At 43.2% G+C, this 25,630-nt stretch overlaps 1 protein-coding gene across 1 annotated transcript in view; it reads left to right on the plus strand.

Moving 5' to 3' along the window:
- Window positions 1–25,630, plus strand: part of RIF1 (replication timing regulatory factor 1) — a gene marked incomplete in the record, with an annotated part of 1,305,990 nt that overhangs the window by 272,054 nt on the left and 1,008,306 nt on the right. The window contains 1 exon segment of the mRNA XM_044074885.1: window positions 14,108–14,297. Within this exon segment, the coding sequence (XP_043930820.1) occupies window positions 14,108–14,297 (190 nt within the window).

The following is a 25,630-nucleotide window of genomic DNA, read 5'->3' on the forward strand; positions in this document are numbered from 1 at the left end:
AGCTTTCAGGAAAACTGAGCAAAGCATATGCGGCAGGATCACAGGGCAAGGCTATCTCAAAGCAGACTATATCCAAATGGATAGGACACTGTATTAGTTACTGCTACACACAGCATGGAAAATCAGTCCCAAATAACATTAGGCCACATTCCACCAGGGCAACAGCCACTTCAACAGCCTTTCTCAGAGGAGTACCTACCAAGGAAATTTTGGAGGCAGCAACTTGAGTTCAGTGCACACCTTTACCAAGCATGAATTACCACCTGCCTCTTTACTCTAAATCCAGAGCAGGATTTGCCACTGCAGTTCTGCAGGGCCTCATAACCAATCCTAACTCTTTATAGACCAGCCACCCAACCTTAGCTTTGGGATTCTACCCAAGTGTAATGACTCCAGCAGTGTAACATGATGAACATAGTACAGTTTTGTACCTACCATAAATGTAGATGTTCGAGTGTTCACACTGCTGCAGTCCAGGTTACCCTCCCTCCATCCCCTCTGAACTAGCTGGACTTATCTATACCTTTCTATCCTATACAACCTTTGTGGTGTATTTGCTTGTAACTGAAGGTATTGTTTTTATTTTATATGCATAATTTTTATTAGCAATATGTGTTGCCTACCTACTTGGGGGCACCTGACATCTGGGGCAAGAAAAACTGAAGAAAATGGCGTCTGATGCATCTTGTATACCCCTGGCGCACTGACGTCAGGGAAGAAGCAACAGCAACCTACGCCAGACCAAGACTTTGGAACTCAGGCCGACTGCGGGACCTCCTGACGGCAGGATAACCCAAGTGTAATGACTGCAGCAGTGTGAACACTCGAACATTTACATTTATGGTAGGTACAAAACTGTACTTTCATTATATTGTTCAGATATTTGAATTGGGTTAATACCTTATGAAGTTGATTAGGTTTTGTTTTGTTGGCCTGTTTATTTTTTTAACCAGGATAGCGCAGGTTTCTTCAGAGTGCTCTGTTTTTCTCCCACATTCCAAAGATGTGTAGTCTGTAGATTGAGTACCCTAAACTGGCCATAGGTGTAAGTGTGTGTGTGAGTGTTGGGTGTGGAAAAGCTACTATGGCAGGGCTAGCCACCCAGAGTGTAAACCTTGGCTGTAGATGATTGACACTGTTGAAGTGACACCCAGACCTCATGTGCAAAAATGGGAAGAAGGGATTGTGGATGGGTAATGCACTGAGCAATATTGGGCAATTTCAGACTCAGCCCTGGTGAAATGCAAAACAAAAAAGGAGGGCAGGAATGTAAGTGGGAACGAGTTCAGATTAGTTAGAGAAGAATTGTATACTCTGCTGGTTGACTTTGTGTGCATTATTTACATTAGCTGCTAAAGTTGGCCAACATTCAGTAATTCTGTGAGAGGAGAAGAGGCATGGATAGTGTGTTAAGTGATATGTCCTGTGTTGTAGCAGGAACATTTGCAATTGGATGAAATGCTTTTTGAGTTGCGTTCTGAATTTGGAGTAAGTGTTTTTCATTATAGGCCAGTGGAATAAGCTTGTTAGAGTAGATACATGAGAGGAGAACACATGTATAAGTACTGTTGAATTTGGCTCAAGGGGTGATTAACATTGTTGTGGGTTGTATGAGGAGTTTTTCACGATGTTTTGCTGCAAAAGGAGTAAATTAAGTTTGGATCATTAAGTTAGATCTTTATTTTGTGAGTAGCTATTTGACCCGTTTTTCTTTTGGGGAGGTCTGATGGTTGATAGTGATGCATACAGTGGGGTTAATTTGTAATAAATCAATAGATACTGTTGGAGATTGTCTGGAGTGCCAGTGTTTTGAGATGGATGTTGGAATAGGTAGTCCATATTCTAGCGGAGAGAGAAATTCTTTGCAGATGACTGCTGTGGTTAGTTGAACTAGAAAAGGGAAGATCTTTTTAGCCTAGAAGAGGAGGATGTTTATTTTTTCTCTCCCTCTGTGGAAATGGAAGGTGAGATTGATCAAGCCATAATCCTAGGTATTTGAAAGTGGAAGTTGATGTTATTCATGTTTCACTGTTGCAGTCATCACATTTGGGTTATCTGCCTGCAGGTAGCCCCCAGCCGGCCTGAATACCAGAGTCTTCATATTTCTGCGTCGGACGCTGTCACTTCTTCCATGATGTCAGTTCGTCAGGGGGTATAAAACATGCAGCCGACACCATTACATTAGTTTTTCTTGCCGTGCGGTGCCCAAAGCAGCAGCAGTTTGCAAGTGCCTTTCGGCCGTCTCTTGAAATTTTCGTTTTCGAGTTTCAGACCCGAAGTCTTCAAAACAAGATAAGTACCTGTTGGGGATCCTTTTTTTGCTCTAACCGATGTCAGTAAAAGTGAACAATTGTCTTACCTGTGGAAAGCAAATCTCTCATAGAGATTTTCATTCTTACTGCATCCCCTGTTTAGGCCCGCACCACTACGTCCCACGCTGTCTGTTTTATGCCTTGTTCAATGCCCGAACTATTCGTCGGGCTGTTTTTGTAGCCATTTGTTTTCATACTCTCTCTTCATACTCCAAAATGGCTTCGTTAAGCCATCCAACTACCGATCTTCCGAAAAAACGTAAGGATAAAGACAGACCGCATAGGTCCAAAACTGCCGGCGAAGCTTCCGTTAAGCTAGTCACCAGTCTGCCGGTACTCTAGCACCTTCGCAGCCCCTGATACCAGCTACTTCAGATTCGCAGGCCTCTGCGGAGACCCATTCAGAGTCCATTATACTGCGAGATGCTTCTTCGGCTATGGAAACTGTGGATGTCTCTACCTTGGATGGGTCCGGAGCCGCTGTGCAGGCACTGGGTACTGAGGGTGTATTCAGGCTTAGACATTCATATTAAACAGATGCCATCATTTCCCGCCAGAAGTTCCAAATCCCAAACCGCAGACTCAGGCCCATATGCCTCAAAAACAAATCCTTAGAATGGCTGAAGACCTCCTCTTAATTAGGGGAAGCCAGCCTTCCCCCTCTAAGAGCCCTAGAACTGATTTTCTTTTGGATTCTTCTGATCAGGAATCTGATATTTCTGCTACTGATTACTAGGATTTGCCCTTATCTACTTATGAGGATTCTGATGCAGAGGATTCCATTCCCTCTGCTTCCCCTCCAGAAGATTTTTCTTTCGTTGAAACCTTGCATACTCTTAGGGAGCATTTCTGCTGGGAAAGCCAGGATTACTTGAGTCCAAAAAGAGACTTAGGGAATTCTTACTCCTGCTTCAACACAGGCCTTTAGCCGTCCCTCCTGTTCTACACATTGTAGATGATGCTTTCTTGGAATCTAGCCTTACCTCAGACACTTTACATCCAGCTCCCAGAAAATCTGACGGGTACTACGGAGTACCTGACTCACAAGTTCCTCTTCCAGGAATCCTTCTGTGGATCCAGAAACCATTTCCCAAGGACCAAAAGATATTAAGGCTACTGCTGCTAAAAATCCTACCCCTTCTGATAGAGATTCTAGAGCCTTAGACAGATGGAGTAAGAAGGTATACACTTCTGCTACTTTGGTCATAAGGGCTTTAAATTGCCAGTTTCATATGTTAAAGTATCAGCAGCATATTATGGAACTACTTAAAAAGAAAATGATGTTGATTTCTGACTGTGCTGAACACAAAGAATTGCAAACTTTAATGCATTCTGCAGAACAAGTTGGAAACATACTTTGCAGTGTGGTTTTGACGCTTTAGAAGCATCTTGCAGGGCTGCTGTCACTGGGTCTGTACTTGGAAGGCACGTTTGGCTTAAGGAACAAAACTTGCCAGATCATGTTAAAGCTAAATTACTGGATGCTCCCTTAAACCAAGACCGCCTTTATGGCAGCAAAGGAGAAGTCCTCAAAAGGATGGATGAAAAAGCTAAAGCTATGCAAACTGTTAAAGATTTCTTACAAGTACAGTCTCCCAGATTTATTAGGCATTGGCCTTCAGAGAACTGGTCCTTTCCAGTCTCTTCCAGGCCTTCAGTCCAAACCTAGGAACAGCAGACCACCCTGTCTACAGTCTCAGGCTACGCACAAATCTAAGCAGTGGAGGGGCTCCCACTTCCAAAGCAGGTAGTAGTAAGCCACCCCCCCTACAGAAAAATGGCACAATGACTTAACCTCAACCCTTCCAAGTCCTGCTCAGTTACCTGCTCTCTTAGGAGTTAAGCTCGCCCTGCATGCAAAAAACTGGGAACTCATTACCCAGGACAAATGGGTTTTGAACATAGTTTCCCAATGATACAGATTCCACTTCCACGCACTGCCAACCCCAAATGGTTGGCCAGACCTACCTCCAAATCAATGGGCGGTGGCCCAACAGCAGGTTTTCTCTCTTCTCAGTATCAGGGCTATTCAACCTGTCCCAGCAGAACAAAGGGGACAAGGTTTTTATTCAAGACTTTTTCTGGTACCCAGAAAAGACAGCTCCTGGTGTCCTATCCTGGACCTCTCTCTATTCTCAACACCTTTCTGGTGGTTCCAAAATTCAAAATGCTAAGTCTTCAACAGCTGCTTCCTACGCTAGCCAAGGATGTCTGGCTGGCAACCCTAGACCTAAAGGAAGCTTACCTGCACATCCCAATAAAAGGATCCTGCAGACAATACCAGTGTTTCAGGGCAGGCTCCATGCACTTTCAGATGTTCTTAGTGTTTCACTGTTGCAGTCATTGCGTTAGGGTTATCTGCTTGCAGTAGCCCTCAGTCGGCCTGGTTAACAAAGTCTTGGGTCCTGTGTTGATTGCTATCACTTCTTCCATGACGTCAGGTCATCAGGGGTATAAAACATGCAGCCGATGCCATTGTATCAGTATTTCTTGCCGTGCGGTGCCAGAAGCATTTTGCAAGTGCCCATCGGCCGACTCCTGAAATTTTCGTTTTTGAGTTTCAGAACCGAAGTCTTCAACTAAAGCTAAGTACCCCATTGGGGAAACTTTTTCTTGCTCCTTACCGATGTCAGTAAAAGTTAATAATTGCATTGCTTGTGGAAAGCAAATACCTCATAAAGATTTTCATTCGTACTGTATTCCTTGCTTAGGCCCTGACCACAACGTACCATGCTGTCCTTTTTGTGCTTTTAGTGAGCGCACTATCCGTCGTCGGTATGTTTTCGCCTCTAAATATTTTGGTTCTCTGTTTAATTATCCAGAAATGTCATCTGTTAGCCATCCGACTACTGGGATTCCAAAAAAATGCAAAGATAAAGACGAGACAGGCCGCCGAGGTCCAAAACCTGTCGACGACGCTTGGCCTAAGCCAGTCGCCAGTTTGCCGGTACTCAGTGAGGCGCTTTTGCAGCCCCTGATACCTGCTACTTCTGATTCGCAAGCCTCTACTGAGACCCATTTGGAGTCCGGTATGCCGCGAGATGCTTCAACTATAGAACCTGCAGATGTCTACCTTGGATGGGTCCGGAGCCGCTGTGCAGGCACCGGCTTCTGAGGGTGTATTCAGGCCTACGGACTTGCATATTAAACCGATGCCTCCTTCTTCATTTAGGCCTAAATCTCGAAACATGCCTAAAAAACTGACGCCCAGGCCGCATGCTCGGGCATCTATGACTAAAAAATAAATAAGAATGGCTGAAGATCTTATAACTCTAATCAGGGGAAGCCAACCTCCCCCTTCTAAGAGACCTAGGACAGAAGTTGTTTGAACCTTCTGACCAGGATTCTGATTTTTCTGATTCTTCTGATGATCTGGATTTGCCCTTATCTACTTAATGAGGATTCTGATGCAGAGGACTCCATTCCCTCTGCTTCCTCTCCAGAGGATTTTTCTTTTGGTGAAACCTTACCTACTCTAAGGGAGCATTTCCACTGGGAAAACCAGGATTTTTCTGATTAAAAAAAAAAAGGCTTAGGGATTTCTTACTCATGCCTCAGCATAGGCCTTTAGCTATTCCTCCTGTACTATACATTGTTGATGCTTTTTCAAAATCTAGTTTGGCCCCCCAATTATTTGCCTCCTGCTCCCAGAAAACCTGACTGATATTACAGGGTTCCTGATTCACACAAGTTCCTTTTTAAAAATCGTATTGCTTTTCCAGAGACTATTTCACAGGGACCCAAGGGCATTAAGGCTTCTACTGCTAAAATTCCTACTCCTTCTGATAAAGACTCCAGGGTGCTGGATAGATGGGGTAAGGTTTACACTTCTGCAACCTTGGCCATTAGGGCTTTAAACTGCCATTTTCATATGATAAAGTATCAGCAACATGTTATTAAATTGCTTAAACAGAAAGTGATGTTGATTCCTGACTCTGGAAAATGAAGAATTACAGGATTTAATGCATTCTGCTGAACAGGTTGGAAAACATACTTTGCAATGTGGATTTGATTCATTAGAGGCCTCTTGCAGGGCTGCTGTTACTGGGTCTGTGCTCAGAAGGCATGCTTGGCTTAAGGAGCAATCTTTGCCTGGTCATGTTAAAGCTAAATTGTTGGATGCTTCCTTAAATCAGGACTGCCTGTTTGGTAACTAGGCTGAGGAAGTTCTTAAAAAGATGGAAGATAAAGCTAAATCTATGCAACCTGTTAAAGATTTCTTACGAGTTCAGCCTCCTAGATTTAGTAGGCACTGGCCCTCTAAGAATTGGTCCTTTCCTGCCCCTTCCAGGTCTTCTCAAGCCAAACCCAGACACAGCAGAAAATCCCAGGTTTCAGTCCCAGGGGACGCACAAGACTAAGCAGTGGGGGGTTTCCGCAACCAAATCAGGGAGTAGTAAGAAGACTCCTCCCTATGGAAAACTGTCTCAATGAGTTGCTTTTAAAACTTCCAAGCACTTCCCAGCTGAATGCTCCTTTAGGCGGAAAGATTGGTCTACAGGCCAAAAACTGGGAACTCATTACCCAGGACAAATTGGTTTTAAATATAGTGTCCCAAGGATACAGGATTCACTTCCCACACCTTACCAACACCAAGCGGGTGGCCAGATCTACCTCCAAATCAGTGGGTAGAGGCCCAAAATCAAGTGCTCTCTCTGTTAAGCATGGGGGCTATTCAGTTGGTGCCAGAAGAGGAAAAGGGACAAGGTTTCTATTCGAGACTTTTCCTGGTACCCAGGAAAGGCAATACATGGCATCCTATCCTGGACCTTTCTACTCTAAATAACTTTCTGGTGATTCCAAAATTCAAGATGCTGACTGTTCAGCTGCTTCCTATGCTAGGCAAAGATGCATGGTTGGCAACACTAGACTTAAAAGAAGCATACCTGCACATCCCTATCAGGGAGTCTTGCAGAAGATACCTATGCTTCAAAGCAGGCTACATGCATGATCAGTTCTCTGCACTGCCCTATGGCTTATCTACTGCACCCAGGGTGTTCACAAAGTGCCTAGCTCCAGTCATTGCATTTTGCAGGCAAAGAAATATTCAAATATACCCATACCTGGACGATTGTCTAATTCAAGCAGAAAGCCAGGACATACATTTGAATCATCTGGCCTTTGTTCAAAGGGTACTGACTTGTCTGGGGTACACCATAAATGAAAAGAAATCGCACCTGGTACCTTGTCGACAAATTATATTCCTGGGAGCAAGCTTGAATACAACTTCCCAGATGGTTTTCCTCACACTACAGAAACGGATTCATTTGACAACCTACTTCAAACAAGTGGCCACAAAAACCCAGTTATCTGCAAGGCAAATACTGCAAGCCTTAGGGTTCATGGCCTCCTGCATTCTTCTAATTCCACATGCAAGGCTGCATATGAGGAAACTGCAATGGTATCTCAAAAAGCCTATGGTGTCAACATTCACAGGATGTAGAAGCAATGATTCCTATCATACCTTGCCTATGCCTAGAGTTCCTTTGGTGGGCAGAGGCCTGCCACCAAAACAGGGGACTACCATTCACACTACCCCCTGCCGCCCAAACCTTAACAGACGCATCAGACTATGCATGGGGGGCTCACCTGGCAGGGAAGTGCATTCAGGGCAAATGGAACCCAAGTCAAATGCACCTACACATAAATCAAAAGGAAATGTTAGCTGTACAGAATGCTCTGACAGCCTTCAAGGACAACTAATGGTAAAGACGAACAACACCATGGTGATGTGGAAGATAAGCAGGGGGGTACACACACACTTACCCACTCTGCAGACCAGCCATGGCATTGTGGAACACGGCCTTGAGCCACCAAGTGAATCTACAAGTTCAATTCCTGCCAGGAAAACTAAATACACTGGCAGATGGACTAAGCAGAAGCCTCATGGACCCACATGAGTGGAAACTGGAGCCAAGGATTTTCATCATGGTGATAAGCAAATGGGGGAGCCCAGCTATAGACCGGTTTGCCTCCCCCCCAGGACCATCAGTTGGACATATTTTGCACAAGGATTCCCCACAAACTAGCTTGGAAAGTGGATGCTCTATCCTTCAGCTGGAAAAACCTATCAGTTTATGCCTTTCCTCCTCTGCCTCTGCTCTCCAAGGTACTACTAAAGATCAAACAGGACAAGCCAAGGACAGTTTTAATTGCACCAGACTGGCCACGCCAACACTGGTACCCCCTCCTGCGCAGTGTGTTATGCTTGGCCCCATGGCACCTGCCTCAGACTCCTTCCCTGTTATCTCAGCAGGAGAACCAGATTCTGCACCCTCCACTGCAATCCCTGAACCTAGCAGCCTGGCTAATTACCTAATCTCCCCTTTACCACCCCTCAGTAAATCAGTGATGGATATCATTTTAGAGGCTAGGAGGCCTAGTACAAGAAAATTTGATGCTGCAAAATGGCAAAGATTTTGTACCTGGAATCGGTCTCAAGGGATGAGTGCAGCAGTGCCCAATTTACCTCCGATTCTAAAATATTTGACTGAGATGCTTCAGAGGGGCTTGTCCTTTTCCTCCATCAAAATTCATGCCTCAGTCATTTCAGCTCATTATAGCACAGAGCCTCCCTTCTCTCACCCACTGCTCAAGCAGTTCCTCAGAGGGGCCAAAAATTTAAGGCCACCCAGGAGAGCTCCAACTACAGCCTGGGACCGTAACTTTGTCTTGGAGAAACTCGCTCTTCCTTCTTTCGAGCCAGCTGCTACTGGAGATTTAAAATTCCTTTCCTGGAAAATAGCTTGTATTTAGAAATCAGTTCTGCAAGAAGGATATCTGAATTACAGGCCCTTACAGCAGTGGAGCCTTTCATCTTTCATGCTGACAGGATGTCCCACAGAACCAATCCCTCCTTCGTGCCCAAGGTGGTATCCAGTGTGGCTGTTATAGTCCATTCATTTGCTTACCTTCTTTCCTAACACACAGAACAAAGGGGAATGGATACTGCACTCCTTAGATGTGCACAGACAACTTAGATTCTACTTGGGCAGGACTAAACCTCAAAGGAAATCTTAACAACTGCTGGTGGCATTTGCTGCAGGGACAGAGGGGAAAGCTATTTCCAAGTAAACCATTTCAAAATGGATAGGCCACTGCATTCATTTCTGCTATAAGCACCATGGAAAACCTATCCCACAGGGCATCAGACCCCATTCAGCCAGGGCTGCATCTACCTCTACAGCCTTTCTCAGGGGCATCCCTACAAGGGACATCCTAGAAGCCGCTACCTGGAGTTCTGTGCATACTTTCAGCAAGCATTATCATTTGCCAATTTTCTCTAAATCCAGAGCTGGTTTTGCCACTGCAGTCTTGCAGGGCCTTATAGCTGGCCCTAATTCTATTTAAATTCCACCTCCCAACCTTAGCTTTGGGAATCTACCCAAATATAATGACTGCAACAGTGAAACACGAACATAGTACAGTTGTGTAGACTTACCATAAATGTAGATGCTAGAGTGTATTCATTGTTGCAGTCCTGGTTACCCTCCCTCCAGCCCCCTTTCTTCTTTTGGCTATACCTCTACTCTCACTTATGCTCAAAAAGCTTTTTAGTGTATTTGCTTTTTTGTTGGAGGTATATCCTTGTATTATAGATTTAATTGCTTACCATTAGGGGGGCACTTGACATCTGGTGCAAGAAAAACTGATGTAATGGTGTCGGCTGCATGTTTTATAGCCCTGACGACTTGTCGTCATGGAAGAAGGGACAGTAATCGACGCAGGACCCAAGACTTTGTTAATCAGGCCGACTGAAGGCTACTGCAAGCAGATAACCCTAATGTAATGAATGCAACAGTGAATACACTCTAACATCTACATTTATGTTAAGTGTACACAACTGTACTTTCTCTGCACTTTCTTTGTGAACACCCAGGGTGCAGTAGATAAGCCAAAGTGTCTAGCTCCAGCCATTGCATTTTGCAGGCAGAGAAATATTCAAATTTACCCATTCTTGGACGATTGTGTGATTCAGGCAGAAAGCCGGGACTTGCTATTACAACACCTGGCATTTCTAACCTCACTGGGGTACACCATCAACGAAAAGAAATCTCACATAGTACCCTGCCAACAGATTGTATTCCTGGGAGCAAGCTTGAACAACTTCCCAGATGGCATTCCTCACTCCGGAGAAACAAGTTTGACAACCTACTTCAAACTATTGGCCACAAAACCCCAGTTATCTGCAAGGAAAATACTGCAAGCTCTGGCATTCATGGCCTCTTGCATTCTACTAATTCCATATGCAAGACTGCATATGAGGAAACTCCAGTGGCATCTAAAAAGCCTTTGGTGTCAACATTCTCAGGACCTGGAAACCATGATTTCTATCATTCCTTGTATGAAGACAGAGTTCCTTTGGTGGGCAGATGCCTGTTCCCACAAAAAGGGACTCCCTTTCACTCTACTCCCTGCCGCCCAAACCCTAACAGACTCATCAGACTATGCATGGGGGGCTCGCATGGCAGGGCAGTGCATTCAGGGCAAATGGAACCAGAGGCAGATGTACCTGCATGTCAATCAAAAAGAAATGTTAGCTGTACAGAATGCTGTGACAGCCTTCAAAGACTGTATTCTTCCAAGACAGCTATTGGTAAAGACAGACAATGCCACAGTTATGTGGTACATAAACAAGCAGGGGGGAACCCACTCGTACCCTGTCTGCAGACTAGCCATGGCTCTGTGGAACACAGCCTTGAGCTACCAAGTACACCTACAAGCACAATTCCTGCCAGGCAGTCTAAATTCACTGGCAGACTACTTAAGCAGAAATCTCATGGACCCACACGAATGGAAACTAGAACCCAAAATATTCAACCTTTTGAGGAACAAATGGGGGACTCCAGAGGTAGACCTGTTTGCCTCCCCTCGGAGCTACCAGTTGAACAAATTGTGCACAAGAACTCCCCATGGTCAAGCTTGGAAAGTGGATGCCCTGTCCTATACCTGGGAAAGCCTGTCTGTTTATGCCCTTCCCCCTCTGCCTCTCCTCTCAGTTTCTACTAAAGATCAAACAGTACAAGCCAAGGGCAATACTGATTGCACCAGACTGGCCATGCCAGCACTGGCATCCCCTCTTGCGCAGTATGACACTGCTACAACCATGGCACCTGCCTCAGACCCCTTTCCCTGCTGTCCCAGCAGGCGGGCCAGATTCTGCACCCTCCACTGCAGTCTTGCAGGGCTTAATAGCTGGCCCTAATGCTCTTTAACTTCTCCTTTCCTTAGCTTTGGGAATCAACCCAAATGTGATGACTGCAACAGTGAAACACGAAGAATATAGTACAGTTGTGTACACTTACCATAAATGTTGATGTTAGTGTTTTCACTGTTGCAGTCCTGGTTACCCTCCCTCCAGCCCCCTGACTTCTCTTGGCTCTACCTTTACTTCTTGTTGGTATGTTTATTTTTTCTTGTGTATTTGCTTTTTGATGGGGGTGTACCATACCATATAATTGCATCCTATTGTGGGGGCACCTGACATCCGGGGCACGAAAAACTGATGTAATGGCATCAGCTGCATGTTTTATACCCTTGATGTCATGGAAGAAACTACAGCATCCGACGCAGAAATCCGAAGACTCTGGTATTCAGGCCGGCTGAGGGCTACCTGCTGGCAGATAACCCAAATGTGATGACTGCAACAGTGAATACACTCTTAACATCTACATTTATGTATGTGTACACAACTGTACTTTTTTGTGATACGGTTGCATAAGTCAAAGATGATTTACCATGCAAAGTTCCAGTCTGAGCCCATGCCTCTCAACCTCTCAGCTCAAGAAATTTGGACAAAGCCAGAAATAATGGGGGGGGGGGGGCAAAGGCCCAAAAATAGGGACAGAGTTTTAAAAAATGCTCCTATACTTAGAAAGTTGCTAGATGTATGTATTTTCTGGAGGATATGAAGTTTGAAACTCAAATATCTGTCTATTATTATTTAGTGACTTTAAACTTCAATAATTTGCCAGAAAAACACAAATTTTATGAGGAACCGACCATAAATATGAGGCAAAAATCTGGACAGTCTGGGAAAATCTGGACAGTTGGGAGTTAATATCTGAGCCATAGTTGAATCTCACATTAGTCTGACTGGATATTGGATTGAATGTTGTTATGAGAGTTACTTGTTCGGTAATGTCTGTGTAGAGGATGATTGGGAGGTGGGGGAAGTTTAGTAAATATGGAGAAGAGGAGGTGGTGGGCAAGAATGCATCATTGTGGTACATCTTTAATAGGTACAGATTTTTGTTGGGAGGATGCTATTCTAATTCTGAGGAGTCTTGTTAGTGAAGATGTTTTCCAGGGAGTTCTGCCTTGGGTGATGACAATTTTGACTAACTTGTTCAGGAGAAGATGGTGGTCAGTGAGGTCAAATGCCTTTGTCAGGTCTGTAAATAAGATACTCAATAGGAGGCCTGTGTTAGTACTATATAGGATGTCTTTGGTTAGGGACCAGAATGCTGTCATAGTCCTTCATCCAGGCCAGAATCTATGCTGTTTGGGAAAGCAGGTGCTTCTGCTAGATGGAGTGAGAGAGTTGGTTGTAAATTTTTTTTTTCCTAGAGGTTTGTCAGAATTGGAAGGATGGATATTTTCAGAGGCAAGACTCATTTTTTAGATTGGTTTGCATTGGGAACGGTTTAAGTAATTTTCCAAATCTGTGGCATAATTTGTGTGAGACCTAGAATGTATATGTGGGTGAGTCTTAAACAGCCGAAACCTCTCACCTTCACTAAGGAATTCCTTATTGACTGTTTTTACACATCTTAAATCTGGATGTTTAAGCTGTGTTAGGAATGGTAGCAAGGAAACTTGAAAATATATGCAAGTTGGTGGGATTTCAATAGTTGCCTTTAAAAGCAAGACTTTTGTGTTACCCTGATGCTTGCTGCTCTTGGAGTGAATTGCAGTGATTGATTTGGACTGTGGTATGCTGCCTTGGAGTTTCTCACTGTTGTGTGATCATGGAATATGTGAATATATACAAGTTCATGGTCTGTGGGGAGCTTTCCTCCATATCAGAAATGGCTTGTTGCATTGAATGGTACAGGCATGTTCATTTCTGATCACTGAAGTGACTTGTGAGTGATAGCATTTCAAGTGTTCTCTCTGCAAACCCAGCCCATCTGTAGTAGCATACTGCTTCCAGGATGCATGATATGAAGTTTACCTTTGACAGTGTTTAGTATGCAAGTATTTTCCATTTTGTCAAGAAAATATTCTGTTTGGTGATATTAGTGTAGTATTTGTAGCTCCCCTTTTCCTAGGGCCTCCAGATATGTCCCACTCCATCCACTGCATGAGCCTTGTATTTGGCATTAGCTTGAAATTGATGATCTCATCTCTTCGTGATCCTCATACTGGTGTAATCCTTTTCTGCTCTTTTTGCCCTGGTGTTAATTTTCTGCTTTCCGTATCAGAATGTGCATGCCCTTAACCCTCTGTGTCTTTTCAATCATTAAATTTGAACTTTGACATGTAGGTTGAGTTGCTTTTGTCATTTTGGATAATTGCTGTTTCAGGTTGGTACTTTGAATTTGATTAATGAAATATTTTAGTGCAATTTGTTGCAGAAATGTATGCTATTAATCACTAGACTGGCATCCTATCCAGAATTAGGTTTTCTGCTTTGTGCCCAGTGTGGGTTGGGATAAGCAGAGTTTCCTCTACTTCCACTGGCATAGGTAATTGGGGAAATTAACTTTACTACTAGTTCTAGAAATTGGATATTTAAATGTGTAAGATGATATAGAGATCTTGCCTTAAAACTACACTTTTTTCTTCCCAAGATTATTGGAGCAGACTCCAGCTCAGATGGGAGAAAATGCAGAGAGATGGGGTAAAATTATCATTCCATTTGTGATTCATTGTGCACCTAAGGTCCGTTTACGAGCTGCCACTGCTCTTGAGCTGGGAATGCCACATCTTTTACAAAAACAGCAGGAGTTGTCTAGTCTCACTGAACAACTAATGAACATGGTAAGTAGTAGCTCTTGAGTCATTGTCTTAATTGAGACAATTATAGGTTTTTGTGTTTTTTGTATTTGGCGAATCTGGCACAAAATGTTAAATCTTGACACCCCCCTCGGTACAATAACTGGGTAAAAGTCTAGAAATTATTTACAAGAACATGTGCATTTGATTGAAAACTTTGGCACATAACCAATAACTATTTCAGAGCATGTGTTTAATAATAACTAAGATATAAAAATGCAGGGTAGTGAAATAAAAATGAGACACTGGTGCTTTCCCACCCACCTATTAAAAAAAGGAATTTGAGTGGGTAGTGGACATTATTTGAGAGTTATTAGGGAATATAATTTCTGTCTTCAGAAGTTATAATTACTGAGTGGGATACAGTGACAATGGAGTTTAAAAATAGAGTAGAAATAAAAATATTTGGTTAAGTAAAATTATTTACAGGTGCTGAAAAAGATTAAAGTATTGCAGAAAGAGGGGACTCTCAGAACACACAGCACAACTGCAGTGTGCTAAAAAATAGGGGAGCATCCGGATAATATGCATGAGTTTGGAAAGGTTGCTGTTAAGCAGCTGCTTTTAATAACTCCAGAGCCCAAAACCTGTTGGCACAGTGAATTAGGCAGCAAAGTACAAAGGATTGTTGTCAAACTTGGGGAATCCTGTAACAAGAAAAATAACCAGAGATCCTGTGGAGGTCTTAGAGATGTTTTGGAAACTTTATGAAAAATTGTACATAAGCAAAGAAGTTTGGCAATCAAGAAAGAACATAGATGGAAATATTATGAAAGGCTTAAATATGCCAAGGTTAGAGGAAGACGAGGCTTAACAGTTAAGATTGGAGAGGATGAGCTAAAAATGGTGACATGCAATCAATTTGCAGGAAAATCTCTAGGAGTAGATGATATTCTTGTGGAAGTTTGGAAGCTAGGAGGGAAGAAAGTGCAAAAAATTTGGAAGGTTATGTTTAACAGTATTTTAAAAGGAGGGGAAGCACCAACATCCTGGAAGAAAGCTGTGGTGGACAGTAAAGACCCATCGGACCCACCTTCATATTAGACCCATTTCAGTTTTAAACCATGATTATAAAGTGTTGGTCTGCAATAGCTGACAGAATGGGAAAGTTGTTGCCAAAATTGATAAATATGGATCAGTGTGGTTTTGTAGAGGGGAAAGCAAACATTTGACAACATTAGTAGAGCAACGATGAAGCAGAGGGTAAGAAAATAGTGCTGCTGTTAGGTCTTGATGCAGAGAAAGCATCTGACTGAATAAAATGGGATTTTGAGTAGGGCAATAGAAGCATTTGTATTCCCTGATACAATAATAAGGTTAATTAGGAAGATATATGAACGATCAGAGGTGAAAATTAAAGTGGGAGGGTTCTTCCCTGATGAGTTGTCTGATCTTTATATTTAGAACCATTGACAAGTGAAATAAGGGACTTGAATTCAGGATGTAATTGGTATGGTAATTAAGAAAATATGGCTTTATTTGCAGACAGTATTATTTTGTACCTAATAAAACTAGAAAAGGACATCTCAGCATTGTGAAACATGTTGACAGTTTCAAGTCTTTTTGGGATTTAAAATTAATGAAGATAAAACAAAGGCTATAGCTGTAAACCATGTACCCGCATATGAATTGGTCCAGTGATACCAATATTTACAGGGACACTATAAAATGAAGTATTTTAGAATTATGGATTAAAAAGAATTCTGTTATGGCAACTAAAGATATATGGGAAGAGACTAAAGGGATCTGATGTCCTTTTCATTCTTAACGAATAGGTTACAGATTTGATCCTTGGATCTGACTCTGCAGTATACTTCTAGACATTGGATCCAACTGTCAAGCTCCTCCCTGTATCCATAATGTTACTAGCCCATTCTCAGTACTTCAAATCTTGTTTACCGCAATCATGCTCAGACCCATGGTCGTCCTCTCTCGAGCATTTATCTTAGGTGGTTCATAAGTGAAATTTTCTTTGTCTCAAATTTTTCCTTTTTTTTTCTTCTTTACCTTCCTCTTGGCTTTCAATCAGCATCAGACTCTTTACTATTTTAAAATTGTATTTCCTTTATAATTCTTACTTGCCATTGTTAATTTGTTCTTTTCTTTTCTATAACTTGTGTCTAACTTTTGTGTGCCCTTTTAGTTTTTCATGATGAGTCATTTTTTTCGCAGGACTGTTAACACACTTTCCCATCATGGCTGACAAGCCAACAGGATTCAAAAAATGCACTTCTTGTGGGCATAAAATCCCTAACTTGGATGCCCATAAAGAGTGCATTTGTCTCTGTGCTGCCTGTCTGGATACTCAGTAGTATTTGTGCTGCTATCAATACCATGGTGCTAGCTGACAGGTGCAGCAAACTTATTTTGAAAGGACTTCCTCCCTCTTGCTTCAATACCATCTTCAAGGGGTTCAAACCTCCAGCCAAATTTCTAGGTCTGCTCCTTCGGAGCATAGAAAACGTTCTGTGCCTGATTCCCCTAGGACTTTGTCAGAACTGCCTACAAAAATCTTGAAATCTTTGGATCCGATGTTCTCTGACCCGAAGGCTCGCCCTGTGGATCTGAAATCTTCTAATATCAGCCAGTCCCACAGTTCGGTCTTGCATCCTAGTCCTTTGGATCCTAAACCTGGCACTTCACCCAACCAAAGAGCTCGCTCTCTAGAATTCATCCTGATTCAATCTGTCCTACTGTCCACTCTGCCTTCATGCATACTCCAAAAAAGCATTCCAGGCCTCAGTCTGTCACATCCTCCAGGTCTTCCAGAAGTGTCTCAGAAGCAGATGTGGATAGGATGATGCAAAAGTTTCTTAGAGCTCAGATCCAGAAGGGGGTTATTCCAGCTCCATCCTCGATTGGATCTGCGAGTCTTTCAACCGTTCTCACAAAGCTGTCTCCTTCTCCAGTGTGCCCTTCAGTTTTGGAGCCCCAGGATTTGTCAGCCTTGAAGTTTGGAGTCTGATCCGAAGACCATCACTTTAACTCTGACAGTATACTTGACCAGTTCTGCATCTTTAGTGTCTGATTGGAGCTGTTCCTGGAGCCAAAGCATCTGTGTTGGATCCATGGGGCTGGAATCTACTCCCTTTATCGGATCCATCCTTGCCCTCAATGTAGGGCAGGTCATGTCTGGTTCCCTTCTCAAGGCATGGATCTAGTAAGAGTCATGATCTACCAGTATTGGAAGTCTTGCCTTTGGTGCAGGTGGCCATGGCTTCTCCAGGCCTGTCTGCCTTTGAGGTTGTGGGAAGGGACTTCTCTCTTCCTAGAGATCCAGTCTCTAATCATTCAGATACACTGCTTATTCACTCCTTGGTTCTGAGCTGCAAGTCGATCAAAGGCGTCCTCTACAGGGACAGCCAGTTCCAGCCAGCTTCCAATCAGTTACAGTAGAGGAAACTCCCTCTCTTCAAATACCTCCTCTGAACATCCCCCATTGGCGATCATCAGAAGAGAACATGCAAGAGGGGCACAGATTCCCTGCTGGAATCTGACATGGAGGATACTGATTTCGAGGAAGAAGGCTCCCCTGGATCACCACCAGATGTCTCCTTTGGAGCCATATTAGAGATCCTTGGGCAGAAAGGTGGTTGGTCTTTCGATAATCCTTCTCTGGAGGAATCTGTATTTTTAGAAGCTTTTTGTTCTGGCCCATCTACATCGTTGGTGCCCCCCCCCCTGCAGATGAGCTCATTGATTCCGTTTCTGGCTCTTTCCATGCCTGGTGGGATACTGTTGAGCCCATTCCAAGATGACAGATTCTTAGCTCCCCATAATCCTAGACCCCTCTAGAGCAAAGGAGTCTCAGTAGATGCTATAGTGGTGGTGACAACCACTAAAAAAAGAGCTAGCAGAACAGAGCTAGTCTGTCCATCTGCCAAACCATCTAGGTTGCTCAACAGATTTGGAAAGTGAGTCTTGCTTCAGCTACGTTCACACTGAGGTCTCAACTACCTGGCACATTTCACAAGACTGCAGAAGCATTTGACTAGTGAGCTGTCACATTCTCTGAGTCCATGTCAGCAGAAGATTTCAAAACATCTTCTCAGCTGGCCATTCTTTTTTGTCAGCTTCCGACACTTCCATGAGGTTGATCTCTCGTGCAGCTGTAGGTACCTCATGGGCTGCTGGTTCAGACATTGCCATATGACGACATGTCTGGATGTGACTTTGCGGACCCTTTCAAGACTTTCATCACTGCTCCCTTTGATAGTGCATCTTTATTTGGGCCATCTGTAAAATAAATGCTTACCCACAATGAACAAGAAGGGAAGAGCTTGTCTGTAGTGGGAATGAAGTTTTTTTTTACCCTTCAACAAACCTTTCCCGGAATCGGAGAGGTGGTAAGCAAATGTGGTTCTGGAAATCTCTGGGGCTTCCCAAGATCTGCATGGGGACAACTCCTCCAGAAGCAGAGGTGGCAGTTGTAATTGCCCCAGAGGCAAAGGAGGCGTGCAGAATCAGAGTTTCTGCAATTCCTTTCTGGATAGACCCTTTTTTAGCACTCCTGAAGTGCTGTCTGACTGTCCACCTCTGGAGGCAGTCAGGACAATTGTCCTTGCACCCAGATGCCTAGGCAGCTATAACAGAATATTTGAGTGCTAAAATTAATATCCAGAGGCTGTTCCATACCATTTTTCCATCTCCCTATCTACAAAAGAAAGAAACTTCCTGATGTTCCACCTATTCAGAGGAAGGCAGCAGCACAAGAAATTCAAAAGCTGCTCCAAGAGATCCCACCATACCAAATAGGATTTAGAACTTACTTGTACTTTTTTAATGCCCAAAAAGACAAGACGACCCGACAATTTTGTATCTAAGCAAACTGAATCAGTACCTGAAAATCAAAGTTCTGAATGGTCACAATAAAGTCCATTCTGGTATTGCTTTGCAAGGGCGATCAGACATGTTCTATAGATCTTAAAGGATGCGTACTATCACATCAAAATAGACAGACACTCTTGTAGACGCTTACACTTTTGGCTGGGAGCCGGTCGCTTCCAACTCGGAGCCCTGCCCTTTGGACTCCTCGGAGCCCCCAGAGCGTGTTCACCAAATGTATGACCGTGGTGGCAGCTAACTTGAGACTCAAAGGACTCCAAGTATTTTCATATCAAGAAGACTGACTCCTCACAGCCCCCTGCATGCATATTCAACAATCCAGGGACTATTTGCTCCAGGTTTTTCAATCACAGGTTTGATTTGGCACAATTGATTGTTCTTCCCAAACGCCATTACAGGGCCTGGAGTTTATAGGTACACATCTGAACACAAAGCAAATTGCATCCTTACCAACTCATCTCATAGACCCACTCGGATCTCAGGTTTTTCAGATTCATTACCATCTCCAGCCAGATTCATTCTTCAAGCTCTGGGGTTTATGGCAACAGCAGTAGTTCTGTTTCCTTCATTATGAGTCTGTGTGCGTGTTTAATGGTTTATTCTTTGACAACCCCTATTTCCAGTCAAGCTTACGCCAATCTTCAAACACTACATGCATTAGTGGATCCAGTCAGATGGCATTTGCCTAGGTCGACCCTTTGTTCTTCCACCTCCAGTGGCCATGATGGCTACAGACCCCTCCCAACTGGGGTGGGGTTAGTTGGGATGGACAATCCAAGTATGTGCCCCCCCATAGACCAATTTGCATATCAATGTCCTGGTGATGAAAGCGGTCCTATAAGCACTGCAGGCATTCCAAGATCCTCGTTCTCCAGGGTCTATTGCAGTTCAGACCAGCAACATGTCTAGTCTGGTACATCAACAAACAAGGGGAACAAGGTCTTACACTCTCTTTCTCTGCCGAGAGGTTATGAGAGTGTGACAATAGGCGATCTTCAGCCACTTTCTACTTGCAACACACATTCCAGGAAAAACAACCTACTGGCAGACAAATTAAACGGGTGCATTCTGATGCCTCACAAATAGTCTCTCAAACAGCAAGTGGCAGAAGAGGTATTCCATAGTTGGGGCCATCCCTACCATGACTTCTTTGTGTTCCCCCAGGTATTTTGCTCTGATTCAGCCTCAGGGGGAGTCGCTGAGAGATGCGGTCACCTGTGTTTGGCCATCTGGTTTCCTATACACTTATACCCCTCTCCCCTTGATCCCCAAATTCCTACAGAAAGCAATCCAGTCGAAGAACTCCGTCATCCTCATTGCCCTCGGTGAGTATGGATCCCCTTCCTTTGGTCTCATCTTTGCTATCCTCCCTGGATACTGGACCCATCTCCATATCTTCACACCGGTCAGGGGTGAGTCATCCCAATATTCCGGCCATCAAACTGACTGCATGGATTCTCCACTTCCAGTAATTGTCAGATGGCCCAGGCTTTCTTTCCTAGTACATACATTACAGTATCCTCGCAAAAAGACTCCCAAAAAAGGTTTATAAGAGCAAATGGGAAATATTTTCCTTTTGGGCATTGAAAACTCCTGTTTCTGCTGTTCTTGAATTTCTGGCTATTCTTTCTAAAGGAGGAGCTAGCTTTTCTACGACTAAACTACAGTTGGCAGCAATTTCAAACTTTGATACAGGAGACAGTTGTTCCTTCAAGTTATGGTAAAGTCTTTTTAAAACGAGTTTTCTCCTTAGACCACTAATAAAGGATCCTTCACCTCCCTGGGGTCTGACTAGTGCTGCAAGGTCCGACTCGAAAACCTTTTGAATCTTCAACAAAAAAAATGAACTAAGATTCCTGTCATGGAAAACAGCCGCCTTAGTAGCTGTCGCTTCTGCAAAAAATTCCTGAACACCAGGCTGTCTTATGAGACTCCCTATATTTTCTGTAAAGACAGGGCTACTTTACAAATGAACCCTTTTTACCTGAAGTGGCTTCCAAGTCTAACATTAACCAGTCCATTCATTTACCGTTTTTATTTCCACATTTTTCTAGCAAAGGAGAATACATGCTGCATCTCCTAGATGTGCGAGCAGTATTCAAATCTCCTAGATGTCCAAGCAGTTATGTTTGTATGTACACAGAACACAGATTAGAAGATAAGATCAGCTATTTGTTTGCTTTTCACCAAAAGACTGGGTTATCCAAAAGTTACATTAGCTAAATGGATTACATATCGCATTTCTTAGGTCTATTCTATACAAGGCGTGTCCCTACCAAGACCACCTAAAGCACATTCAAATAGATACATGGCAACTGCATTTGCCTTTTGGTCAAGAACCTGTTTTGATATTTGTGCTTGAAGCCACTTGATCCAGTGCTTATAACATTAGTACTAGTTACAAATTGGATCTAATACCCAGAAGCGGAGCTGCCTTTGGCTCAATGGTTGTCCAAAATATCCTTCCATGGGGGCCACCCAAGATCCATATAGCTTGGGGACTCTGCCCCATTCATTGAGGAAGAATGAAAATGACAGCATCAGATTTAAAGTTACTCTCGTCAGACCTAGGAATCTGTGCTGTCCACTTTCATTCTTCAACTCCCCTCCCCCAATCCACCCTCCTTTTTAAAAGCTTCTGGAGGAACCTGTTGAATTATTTATTGGAACTTAGAGTTCCGTATTTGGGCCCTATTCTTTCAGCTATTGCTTTCTCTATCTGTAAGGATTTTTATGGTGACAGACTCTGAGGTATTAAGGACAGACTAGGGTACTATGGATATAGGGAGGAGCTCAAGAGTTGAATCCAAAGTTTATACTATGTGACCGATTTGGATCAGAGGATCTGATCCATAACCCATTTGTTGAGGAAGAATGAAAATTGACAACATAGATACCTAGTTATGCTGAGTGTATAACTTTAAAATAATACAAAAACTGAGAATCTGGAAGTTCTTGTCCGTTGATATTGATAGCGAGATACAAACAGTGAAAAATTAAGTCCCTTTAGTTTTGTGTACAGGTCAGGCATATTTTTATCAGCCAGAGGAGAAGTTGTGGACAGTAATGGATTTTAAGCTTGTATACATAACACAAGCAGAGAACTATAATTCAAAGTGGAAAGGGATGATGAAATGGGGTAATTCATGAAATAAGTGAAATTTTGGATGCAGATTCTTAAGGAGAATAACAGCCATACAGAATTAGATTCATAAAGTAGCAGAAAGTATTCCAAGGACTAAGCCAACATGAGAGGAGATTTTACCACTAGGATGACTTCTACTTCAGTTATGGGTACAGAGAATAGGCAAGAGGGAGGTGGAATTTATTGGTGAAAACTGACAGATGAACCAAGATATTGGGAGCAAATAACTGGAGAGAGAAGGGTAGTCGAATGGGAAGAAGCCAAGAAGACACTTGTATTGCAGACTACAGACTGCCTTCCTATAAGGGATTGATATCAAGCGGTATAGGCAAAGAGAAAGGGATTTGGGAATCCTAAGTTTAATGGCCTGTGCTGGTAGAGTTGTGGTTGACTTTAGAACAGAAGCAGTTTGGATAAGTAGTAGGGGTATATAAAATATTGTATAACAATTTGGAAGCAACATTGGATAAGCAATTCGCAAGGAAACAATGGGAGGATATATGTATGGCAGCCAAGTATGCAACAAAGGCTAGCAGATTTAGAATTGTTGCTTGGAGTTGTTTGCATAGGTATTTTTATACCTTAAGCAGACTCAAAGGAATTTTTCCTCAGGTAGATGGCAAATGGAGGTGAGATAGGGAAGAAAGAGGTAACTGGGAACATATGTTTGGGAGTGTAATCAGCTGGCAGACTCAAAAATTCCCTATAGAGTATTTTGTCGGAAATATTGGGTGAGCAATTGGGTGTAGCTAAGGAAATTATATTTTGTTGAGCTGGGATACAAGATCTGATTTTCTTAGACAAAGTAAGGCCTTGCTAAGTTAAATTCTAGTGGCTGCCAAAAAAAAATTGAGCATGGAAAAGCCTGCAGTACTACTATTTCTGCAATTATTTTTTTAAAAAAACATGCCATACAGTGAGCAGCCTCAGGAAGGCTACTATCCAGATAGCATACCCCACCATTTTGCATATTACTCAGACTAGCATTAGCAGGTAATGTTAGTCTTGTTTGAAATTTTAAAGCACATGCACTTTTTAGTGTATGCATGTACATTCAAAATTTTTAAAAATCCTCTCGTCCCGTCTAGTCCTAATCTCTGTAGGCTGCTGGCTTCCCTTGCAGTTCACTCCCGCTGCATCTCTACCACCCCAAGTGCTTCCCAGTGATCTGCTTGGAACCCTAGTTTCCCGCCATTGACCTTTGGACAGCACTAAGGAATTACTGCTGTGTTTCTTTAATCCCTCCCAGGGCTAATAACAAGTGTATGTACCCTATTATAAAGTAAAGCTGTACCTTAATCTATCCTGTTGTCTACCAACCCAGTGAGCTACAGCTAGCAGCCTACCACGGAGTTAATTTCACCTCTTTTTATTTTACAAATTTCCCCCCTCTCTCTCCAGAGTGCCAGTGGTCTGCCCTTGCACTTAACTGATTTGGCCACTAGGTGGTACTGTCCACCCTCTATTTTGTACTACAATTCAGAGCAGGTCAGCAGTTTTGCAAATGTTCCTCCTTACCTAGCTTCACCCTGTTTTCTCTATTAACGTACCTCTACCCTACTTCAGTTTCTGGTTTTGGTCAACCGTCAGCTTGCCCCTAAGTTTTTCACACACAGTCCCTATCCTGTACCTTAATACCCTGGAACTCCTCTCTGCTTCACTGATAAACGTCAGCTGCTTTTCTTCCTCTTCCTTGGCTCTTCCCGCTCCGTTCGCCCTGTGGGCTCACTCTGCTCCTCTACCCTACCCCCAATTCCCACACACCCCAATACCCCTACATTTATTTTCAACTATAGAACCTTCCCTCACTCCACCAGCCAATCCCCTCCACTCATCTGCTCCTCCCCTACCTACCTCCACTTGCCAATCACTACCACTCCTCCCCACCCACCAAAGTTCCTTCACCCTCCTCTACTACATCTACACATAAATCCTCTACCATGCCTTCTCCTCCATCTACAATCATTCTTACCCCATCTATCTGTATCGTATTCCTGCTCCCTTTATACCTTGCTACCTCCTACACCTACATCCATCTTCACCCCTCCTCCCTATCACCCCCCCCTCTTGCTACGCTCTTCCTCATACCACAAAAACATATCCTCCCCTCTAGTTCAATCCCACCCTCTCCATTTCTTAAGAGTAAAACTTCTACCTTTCTCAATTAAATACTGCAAACCTAAACTAATATCCTACTACTCTCAACTACCAAACAGCAATCCAAAACTAGTTTTTCCCTTTCTCAACTACCCCTGCTTAGCTGGGGACATGTACCCTAACCCAGTACCAAATACCACACCTATCCCTGCTCCCCCATCACCAATAATAAATCCAACCTTAAATACCTAAAATTCCTCACCATTAATGCACAAAGCCTAAAAAATAAAGTAACCCACTTTCACGCTTGGTTAAATCACAACTTGCTCGATATTGTTGCCATCTCAGAAGTCTGACTAAAACCACACATTGGCGACTCCGAATCCCCCCCCCCCCCAGATATCAATCCCTTAGATATGACTGCATAAATAGAAAAGGCGGCGGTGCAGCCTTAATCTACTCCAACCAGCTATCCATCTCTCCATACCCCAACCCCATTCCTCCATTCAACAATGCTGAACTAGTAATAGGCCTACCAAAAGTAAATGACCACAAATGCATCTGCATAATTTCCCTCTACATCCCCCTGGAAATGCAACAATACTGAACTAGTAATAGGCTTACCAAAAGTAAATGACCACAAATGCATCTGCATAATTTCCCTCTACATCCCCCTGGAAATAACACCACTACTCTTGAAATCTTATCCTGGGCCTCCAATATCAATCTAGAGACCTATATAATTGGAGATGTAAACATCAACTGGAATAAAATCAACAACCCCAACCCCACCTTATCTATCAATCTATTTAATTACACCCAGCTAACTAACTCCCATCACCAGGCCTAACCAAACAAACCCTGGATCCCTACTAGACTGGATCCTAGTATCCCATCCTAATAAAGTAATTAAGGTGTCATACGTGATCCTTTAGTAGACCACTTCCCAGCCTTCACCCATCGAGCTACCCTCTCATCTCCTCACTCGCACCAGTATATCCAGAGTCGTAACCTCACAAACTTTAACCCAATAACTTTCTCTGACTCCCTAAGACTAACTGGAACCGCCTAAAAACCCTTCCTCTAGACCAAGCCGTTGAGTTTTTCAACTCAACCTTTTTAAATGTCCTGAACTCCCTAGCCCCAATAAGAACAAAAAGGATAAAAACCAAGACTGCTGCATGGCTAACCAAAGACACCAAAAATCTTATGCTACAAAGAGAGAAAACCT

This window comes from Protopterus annectens, chromosome 6.part0 (genome assembly GCF_019279795.1).
Source record: "Protopterus annectens isolate FY-2018-M chromosome 6.part0, PAN1.0, whole genome shotgun sequence".
In the NCBI taxonomy this organism is placed as follows: Eukaryota; Metazoa; Chordata; order Ceratodontiformes; family Protopteridae; genus Protopterus; species Protopterus annectens.